Source organism: Phyllostomus hastatus, unplaced genomic scaffold (genome assembly GCF_019186645.2).
Source record: "Phyllostomus hastatus isolate PE091 unplaced genomic scaffold, TTU_PhHast_1.1 phas_scaffold_345, whole genome shotgun sequence".
NCBI classification, from domain to species: domain Eukaryota; kingdom Metazoa; phylum Chordata; class Mammalia; order Chiroptera; family Phyllostomidae; genus Phyllostomus; species Phyllostomus hastatus.
In genome coordinates, this window is record NW_025334024.1 from 9,772,842 (window position 1) to 9,782,682 (window position 9,841).

General features: G+C 40.3%; 1 protein-coding gene across 1 annotated transcript; it reads right to left on the reverse strand.

Annotated features, from left to right (window-relative positions):
- Positions 1-2,435: 2,435 nt before the first annotated feature.
- On the reverse strand, positions 2,436-9,517 carry CLEC3A (C-type lectin domain family 3 member A). The gene is made up of 3 exons (XM_045819200.1): positions 9,403-9,517; positions 4,439-4,522; positions 2,436-2,827 (listed from the first exon to the last, which is right to left on the reverse strand). The coding sequence occupies exons 1-3, from the start codon at positions 9,515-9,517 to the stop codon at positions 2,436-2,438; spliced, it is 591 nt and encodes a 196-aa protein (XP_045675156.1).
- Between the last annotated feature and the right edge of the window lie 324 nt (positions 9,518-9,841).

Sequence of the window (9,841 nt, forward strand, 5' to 3'; positions counted from 1 at the left end):
GTGTTTACAGTAGGGATGACAACTATGTGGTACAAATATTGACATCCTCCAATGATAAACTTGTGAGAGATATTGCTGATTGCTCCTGGCACTCTTTCCACCAAGCTTCAGTATGTTTCTCCACTGTGTGGCCCAGGCAGCTTTCATGGACACAGAAAAGTTGGCCCAAGAATAAAGGCCTTTTCACCAATCTTGCCAAAAGACCAATTGTTGGCTATGTAGTGCCCAACAGGCAAAATAGACCAAAGAGAAATCTAGGTTAGTGAATCTTGTGGGGGTGGCCTTTGGTTCATTGGCTAAATAATAAAAGTCAAGGTCATGAGTTTGACCTTGGGCCAGCCAATTTATCCCTTAATCTACCTCTTCCAGCCCTGCTTTGTCTTCTATCCATCTGCTCATTGTCTTGCTAGCTCATCTTGATCCCCCTCACTAAATTTTCTCTATTCCTTTGGATTAAGCTTCTTATCTTTAAAGAAGAGGAGAGGATGATATTATTTAACCCCATCTCCTTGAAACCCCAACTCTGACACTGACTTCTGTTGGCTGCGGTTGTCTTTATTCAGCCCTTTCCAAGCAGCCTCAGACTGAATGCCTTCTCGAGATCAGCTGTTTGCCCACATTGTTACCCCAGGTGAGAGAACTGGGAAAACAGGTTATTGCCTACCTCCAAGGCCTAGTTGAACAGGTTTGACCTTGTTATTAACTCCCTTGTAGTTGCAAAGGGTGTAGGATCTGAGCAGCTTGCTGGGTTCTGGTCACAACTCCACTACTTCCTGGCATGTGACTTAGGGCAAGTTACTACATCTCTCCTCTTCTTCTGTGACATGAAGTCATTCTGGAGCCCAGTTCCCAGAGTTGTTCTGGAGATTAATAACTATGTAAAATTTAGCACAATACCTGGAATATCATGAAAATATGCTACCATTAATGCCTACTAATTTCATTATTATCACAGTCTTTAAGGAGATTGTGGTTATATTGGAGTAGAGAGTTTACCAGGGTCAACAAAAAAACAATTACAGTACAATTTTCTTTTTAAATTTCCCATCCTCCTCACAGACTTCTCTTTATTGTCAGGCAAAATTATTCTCCTAGTGTGTGTAAGTCATGAGTTTCATCAAATCCAGGGTATCCATCCACCCAAATTGTGTCAAACTAATACAATGTTAGTTTATTTGATATATACTAACATAGTTTGAATAATTATAATCAATATCCAAACACATCCACATTTATCAGAATTCAGGATTTATTACTGTACAGTGGAAATAACCAAACTTGATTCCAAGCACCTGTAGTTAAAGATTGCAGAGAAGCATATTGTTCACCAAATACAGTCAATATTTAAAGAAAAAAATGACATTTGAAGAACAAAATTTACTTAAAAAATTATTTACAATTAAAAAGCCCATTTTTCTCAAGCCTGAATTTGTAATTTCATAGTAAGCATGGAAATTATTTTATACAATCTAGTTAAACAATTTAATGGAAATAATATTTTGCAGAATTTTAAAAATTGCATAAATATGTGACTTCAAAATAGTTTTATTTAAATCTAGTTTTCAACCTCCAAAGATAGGCTGCTCCTAATAGACTTAAATATATGATTACTAAAATATAAAGTATGTAAAAAAAGAAACTAACATATATTATGTCCACCCTCAATTTCATAAAGAATAGTAGGAGGCTAAAGCAAGGAAAGAGAAGACATTTTTCTTTTTCTATTTTTTCATACAATCTACTGCTCCTGTTCTGTCTTAGGGTTACTGGTTCAAACTGGAAATTGTAATGCAATGCTGAGAGGGGAAGATTGACAGATATGCTGCTTGATCATTTTCTTTCAGATCTTATTTGAGAACTTTAGCCTCCCCCCAAAAAAGGTGTGTGCATGGGGAAGGGGTCTTGAAACAAAAAGACTTAGTGGGAATCTGAGACATTCATGTTCTGACATGGCAAACACGATACAATTTCCATCAGGAGATGCAGGAACTCAAAGAAAGAATAATGGGTTAACAAGGTTCTATGGCCAGAATGGAACAGATTGAGTACCAGACTAAAATGTTTTTTGATTATATAATACCTACAATGTCCGATTAGAGAATTTTCATTAATAAAATATATGCTAAACTTTTTAGAATAGCTTGCTTTTCTGGCTATTGTATTTTTATAACAGACCTGCTCTGTATCAGTGAGAGGGACTAGGAAAGAAAGGTTTCACAGCCCACTTTGCAGAAGCCACTTTAACAGTGTGTGGATGTTGCTGGATCATCATTTTCTGATCCCCCATGCCCTATGGAGGGAAAAGTCACCATGAACTATGGTAGCAAAATTGTCTGACTCTTGTATTCCTATGGACAATTGGATTTACTCTTGGGAACCATTAGCCTATAAATCATGACCTCGCTAGCCTGGAAGATGCATTTGAGAAGGATCTATTAAGGGATGATAAACTCACATATGTACCTCTTGCTGCTACGACAGACCTCGTCACTCCATTTGCCCTGAGCTGACTGGGAGAACAGGGCACAGTTTTCCCGCTTGCCACCATTAGGCTGTGCTCGGTCCCAGTTGAGGAAGGAGATGGCAATTCCATTGACATCAACAAACTTGCCTTCTGTGACCAAGTCATTGATGCCCAGCCAAAAGTCATTGACACCTGGCAGGCTCCTTTTACCATAGTCTCGAAGGGCATTGATTTCATCCGAGTTTCTGGGGATAACCAGAGTCCCTCCCTTGGAAATACAGTCTTCGTTGGCTTCATGGAAGTGTTTCAAGCCTTCTGAAGCAAGGAGGCATTTCTTGTGAACTTTTGTGCCCCGGAGACAGACTGTAAAGATGCGATATTTGACATATTAAGATATGTCAAAGCATAATACATCCAGGACATTACATACTTGTGGAATGAATATGTGATGGTAATGCTGAGTTAACATTTATTTATTAGAGATTTTGCATGCTTTGGACCTTGCACCAAACATTGTACCTATATGAACTCATGTAAGAATCACAGCAATCCCATGAAGTGGGATTTTATTACCCTCATCTTTACATATCAGGATATTGAGGCATAGAGAAGTCATTACTTGCACCAACTTAGCATGTAAGAATGTAACTTACACAGCACGTGAGGTCACCACTACACACACCTAGGGCTGTTACACCCTTCACACATGGCCTCTAGCCTCATGCTGCCTAATATACACATGTGTGTTAGTGTAGCTCCATCATGTGCTGGATTTCCTTGGGGCTTTTACAGGTGGAATGGTATTCCGTGATTATTAAAAAAAAAGAGAAAAAGTCTGAGTTTGTATATGGAGCTACAGTGTTTTTCTTATGCAGGTAACTCAGCCCTGGTAATATTGTTCAGGTTATCCAGGCTAAAACCAAACATAAAGATAGTTTAAGGCAAAACATTGGAGAATCAGGCTTTGCCATTTACTAACTTTGTAAACCTTGGACAAATTATTTAATTTCTTTGTGCCTCAGTTTCCTCATTTGTAAAATGAGGCCAATCATAATGGCAGATGTCTCATAAATTGTTTGAGGATTGATTTGTTAATGTTCACAAAGTACTTGACTATAGGTAAAGCATTAACAAAACTCCCCCTCTGCACATACATTTGACCTGCTTTTAACTTTTTAATTCTGTTTCCCTGGAGACCTGATAAAGGGAATACATCACCAGTGTTATTAGGCAACATTGCTTTTGGTGAAAAAATGACCTTGCATTGGTAACATGGATGGTCTGGGAATTATAAATACTTGATTGGAAGCCACACCTTTAGTCTTCTCTGAAGGCTGTAACTCTTATAATCAAGCAGGTCTGTTGTGGGGCCCTCAAAGCTCCACTTTTGAAGTTGCTATGAGAGCGTTGGTTCCTGGGCTTCTGAGCCTTGCAAGCCAGAGCTGTTCCTAGCTCCTGGTCAATAATGCATGACTGCATAGGCTGCTGGGGGCTCTGCTCCAGACAAGAAGGAGTGCCAGCTGCTGCTCTCTGTTGGGGAGGCTGTGCTTTTGACCAAGATCCTTCCATGGGCTTTTGCTGTGTGTGGACTGAGTCCTGTGACCCTGCCTTTAGTTGAATTTGACCAGGTCTCTCAAAGAGCACTTAGTGAACATCTAATGAATACTAATTATTTAAGGTAGTTAATACTTGCTTTAATTCTGTTTCATTGCCTATAAGAAAATTATGAACAGACTTTTAAATAAATATATTATTGAAATGCCTGTTTTTATTTCTATACCTCCCATATATAGAAGAAGGGAGTGGAAAATCAAGCTGATTTCCTGAGACGATCATCTCCCCAGCTCTTGGATCCTTACTCCTGGACATTTCTGGCTTGTCAATGTCTCTTTTAAAGAGAGGTCACCTAGAACTTGACATGCACCATTTTCCCTCAGCTCCTTGGAGATGAGGCATTGATGAGATGGGTCTTACCTGTCTGCAGGGCCTGCATTTCCTTCAGCGCATTCACTTCTCTCCAGAGCTTTTCAACTTGAGTCTTTAGGTCTCCATCCTTTTCTGGAGGTATTTTAGGATGGGGTGGTATAGGAGAAATAAAAAGCATATGATTAAAATAAGATCAAAATAAAATAAAGCTTTGGAACCCAGAACCTAAGGCAATGGTGGTTTTGTTGACATTGAGCCTAGTGTACATGAAAAATAAAGCATGAAAATAAGTTGGCCAAGAAGATTCATTATGGTTTGCTGGGGGTGATCATACCAGTAGCTCCTTCCATGAGATTGGGCTCCCATCTCACTCTCCAGTCCCTTCCACGGAACTCTCCCTCCATCGGGCTCCAGACTCCCTGACTTTCAGATGCAGCCCACAGCAGGCTATCTCACCACAGGACCCTTTCCTTTGGGTGCCTTCTGCCTGGAACACTCCTACTCATCTCTTGATTGAGTTTAAACATCTCTTCTTCTGAGAAAATTTTTCTGATTATCCTCTCTACATTAGCACCCCTCTGGCTTGTCTCTTTTTTAGAACTTTATTTTTCTTCAAAGTACTCCCTCCAATCTATAATCATTTTACTTAATTTTATCTGTCTGGTTTACCAGGGTATTCCTGATGTTTAATACAATGTTTGACACATAATAGGCACTCATAATATTTGTTGAATGAATCAACAAAATCCCAGAACTGATGGGGACTGCCTCAGAGAGTGACAGCTGTGAACTCTTTAAAGGCAGGTATTGTTTCTTTATCTTTTTTTTAAGATCACATTTATTTATTTTTAGAGAGAGGGGAAGGGCAGGAGAAAGGGAGAGAAACATCGATATTTGAGAGATACATCCATCCTTTGCCTCTCACAAGCCCCCTACGGGGGTCCTGGCCCACAACCCAGGCATGTGCCCTGACTGGAAATTGAACAAGGGACCTTTTGATTTGCAGGTCGGCGGTCAATCCACTGAGCCACACCATCCAGAGCCAAAGGTCGGAATTGTAATAAATCATAATAAAAATAAAAAGTACTAAAATGTTATTATACCCTATGCATCAAGAGCTTAATTCTTTCAACATTCCTGTGAGATATACACCATCACTGTCCCCATCTCACAGAAGAAGAAATAGAGGCATAGACAGCTGAATGAACCTGCAAAAGGTCACCCAGCTAGTAAGGTGCAGTCGGGCTTTGACTCACTGACTCCATTTCTGTTCTCCCCCTATCCCTCCCATCTGCTTCAGCACCATGATTGCCTTTACCTGCTCCGTCCCTAACACATGGTCTCAGACAGAGAAGATGCTTAAAGCTTGATACGAGCTGTCCCCCAATGCCTCTTTGTGGAGGTTTCACATTAAAGAATCTACACTCTTTGCTGAGTCTTTTAGGACAGTCCCAAATCCAAACATGCTGATTCACCATCCCCTTAAACAAGTGCTTTGCAAGCCAGGTATTTCCATAGTTGGGTTAGAAAAATGCTTTCTGGGGTACACAGAGTGCTCCCAGCTCCCTGCTTCACTTGACCCATTTCACTTGATACTGCCCATCAATTCTTAAAGCATCCAGTATCTCAGCCTAGAAATACAATAGCCTAAGCATTTCTCAAAGGGAACATTCAGTCCAGAATAAATATGAGAGTATATTAAGAATGTAAAACCATTGGTTGTTGGAGGCCAGGCTTGCAAAGACCTGAAGACTTGCTTCCAGTTATAAGTTGTCGACCCTATAAATGTCATTCCCCCATTCTCTCAGCTTCCTGCTCCATTTTATTTATTTATAAAAATATTGATTTATTAGAGAGAGGGAAAGGGAGAGAGAAAGAAAGGGAGAGAAACATCGATTGGTTGCCACCTGGGGACCAAACTCACAATGCCTGTGCCCTGACCAGGAATTGAACTGGCCAACCTTTCACTTTGCTGGACTATGTCCAACCAGTTGAGCCACACTGGCCAGGGCTCCATTCCTTTCACCCAAGTGATATCCACAAAGAAGCTGTAAACATTGCAATTAACAGAAAGATACAAGAATTAATATTAGGTCCCTGGAAAATCACTACGGAAGTTGTTACCCGGGTGTATCAGCTTCTGCTTCTGTCTTGTGTGACACATGTGACCGTGCTTTGTCCACAGTGACTGTGGGCAGCTGCTGTTTCACTGCAAAAGTTGTGTTTTATTCATTACTATAGCACATAATTTTTGAGACCTGTGCAGTAAGTACCAGAAATATCTTTCCTTTAGAGCTAAATCACTCGATTGTCATTTTGTGTTTTCAAAAAGGCTCGTTTTCTTTATTATCTGTGTGCTCCAACATAGGTGCAGTATAGAAATGATGCAGAAATAATTCTCAGAACACATGACCAGTGAACATATGGAAAATACCTTAGCCTCAGTGACATTTAGATAAACACAAACTTTGAAAAAGTTTTTAATTCTTTTCATTAGGTTGGCAGGGCTGAAGCCGAAGGGGTGATGTTGGGCTGTAGGGTCTGAGGAAATGGATAGTCTCAGGCACCGAAGGCAGCATCACAGGTTGAAGCTGTTATTTTAGGAGATGGATAGAAAGTATGATCAACCTGCAACTTTGCTGCTGGAAACATAAGAGAACATCCTAGCATGAGGATCAGTACACATATAGATGATCGCCGCCAGGATGGTTCAGTTTATGTTTTTTTGACCTTACGATGGCGTGAAAACTATATTTGAATTTTGAAGTTGGATCCTTTCCTGGGTGAGTGGTATGTGGTACCATTCTCTCTTGTGATGCTGGGCAGAGGCAGAGAGCCACAGCTTCCAGTCAGCCATGTGACCACAGAGCTAAACAGCTGATACTCTGTACGGTGCACTGTGTTGTCAGCGTCATTTTGAATATTGTGTTATGAGCACATGTACAGTAGTTTAGGCTAAGCTATATACTATTTGATAGGTAAGGTGTATTCAGTGCATTTTCAACCTATGATATTTTCAGTTTATGATGGGTTTATCAGGACATAACCCCACTGTAAGTCTAGGAGTGTCTTTATGTGTGTATAATGCAGTTCACCGAGGCACTGACTCAAGAAGAGATAGACTGGAAAACACACAAAAGTTCACCAAGAGGCAGATTAAGTAAGTCATGACCCAGACACACAGGGGAATACTGTGCAGTTGTCAGAGTGACTGAGGTGTGCCTTGTGTTGATATCTATCCAAGATTTAGTAGATGAAGTTAATTAGCTTGTCTGCTTGTCTACCAGACACTTCATATAGCCAATTCTTACTTTGTTAAAAATATGATTTTACTTGTGCATTTAAAAAAACTGGGAACATTACCTCCTGACAAATAACAGTGGGCAATTCTGTGGAGAAGATTGAAAGAGAGAAAATGGCTTTTTCTTTTGGTTTCATAAAGTATTATTTGCAGGTACTTAAAATACTCTGTGTTTGAGAGCATGGGATAAGAACTGTTCTGCAAATCCAGGCTTACTACTTCATCTACTGTAGAATCTGCTTTTTGGGAACTAACAGCAAAGACTGGCAAAAACTGCTTAGAAAGGATAATATTTAAGATGTGTACCCAATCAGTTTTTAAAAAGTGTGTTTTCACGTGTGTGCGCATGTATGTGAGGGGAGGGGAGCTCTCTATGACCTGAACTGCGAATATTTCAGAAGCAGCCACTCAGAACACATACGCACACTCACACATTCACACTCCTCCCGCCGACATCCCTATTGGGTGGTCACCACGGTGCCACTCCCTCCCGTTGGTGAAGAAATGCTGGCAACAAAAATATGCCACATCACCCAGTACTGTCTCTCTCCCCCACCCCCATCTTCACCAACATACCTCCTTTATGCATGGGAGATACTTCAGTCTTTCATTAAAAAAGGTAACAGAACAGTATATTTTATAAGGAAAAAAGATCCCACTTAAGAAACTTTGCATCAGACATAAATTATATAAATTCCCCTAGAAAAGTGCACTTTTTATAATCATAAAAACGCAACGTAAGACAAGCACCCTTTCTACCCACCAGACGTCTGTGTCGTGTCAAATCAAAGCTGACCTTGTTGGTGCTTGTGCGTGTGTGTGTGTGTGTGTGTGTGTGTGTGTGTGTGCTGTTATTAGTGAAGTGCAGTAGATGAGAAAATAGTGTCATAATATTTACCTTAAAATATCCTATGTGAAAATGACTCAGAGTATGAGATAAAACCTTACCCATGTTTTTCCTTTTGCGTTGGTTTCAGCATGTGTCAAATAAACTGAGATCATCTTTATTCTTTGCAACATTTACTTTTTACCACTTAACCTAGCTAAGTCACCCACAATTTGAGATTGCTTGTGGATTTAGTTTGCATTAAATTATCTTCAAACGCTATATGACTTCGCAAGTTAAAATATGTTTAAGTTAAAGACAGGTTTAGGTTCTCTATGACATTGAAAAGCTTTAATATATATAATATAGACTGTCCTTATATTGCAAGGGATATAAAAAGATACATGATAACCAGTGACAAAACAGAAATTATTATTACCAATGGCTCTAACCTCTACTCCACATTGAATAAGATTATAATCTCACAATTACCTTTGAATAGAGTTACACAATCTCTACGAGTGAAACAGTGTACTCAATAATCAATATGTTCTGCTTGACCCCTCGTTCATAATACCATATCCAGGTGACTCCCTCTGAAGAACATTCTACAGGCCTAATCCCACCTGACAAAGGATATATAATACAGAATTATTTTTGTATCACAAGAGCTTTTTTTTCCCTGTAAAAACCAATTAAACCTGTTACATGACTCTTAAATATCAAACTCTCCAGAGAATTAGAAGGTCACTCAATCCCATGAAATGCCATGCCCATATGATGGCATGGCACTGTCACCAGGGACTGTCTCCTGGAGGGGTTTGGAGATGAACAAAGCCCAGCCCCTGCCCTCCCTGAAAAGCTTAGACTGAGAAGCCCCATTACCTTTCACTCGGCGTTTGCTGTGCTTCCTGGTTTTGAACTTGGATGTGTGGCTGGTGGTCTGGTCCAGGAGTAAGGTGATAACCAGGACGTAAATTACAAGTCCACTCTTTGCCATGGCTCCAGGGCAAGTCCAACGGCCACTTTGCCAGCTGCCCTGAAGCAGCTACGGGACAAGCAGGCTGCACAGCCACATGTTGCTCTGGAATGCCAGGCCCAGCTTTATAAAAGTGAGCTGGGAGGGCTGGCTTCCGTCCTGCTGACGAAACGTTTGAAGGCCTAGGCTGGCCACAGCATAAGGTGGCCCCTTGTTCTCATTCCTCATGTCAGACTTTGCTATTTTAATATGTGTGCTACCTTTCCTAGTGGACTTGCCCTTTCACAGTGTATCAGAGTTAATTAAGGGACAAAGATTTTTGTCCGTTTTCCTTTAAAAAAAATT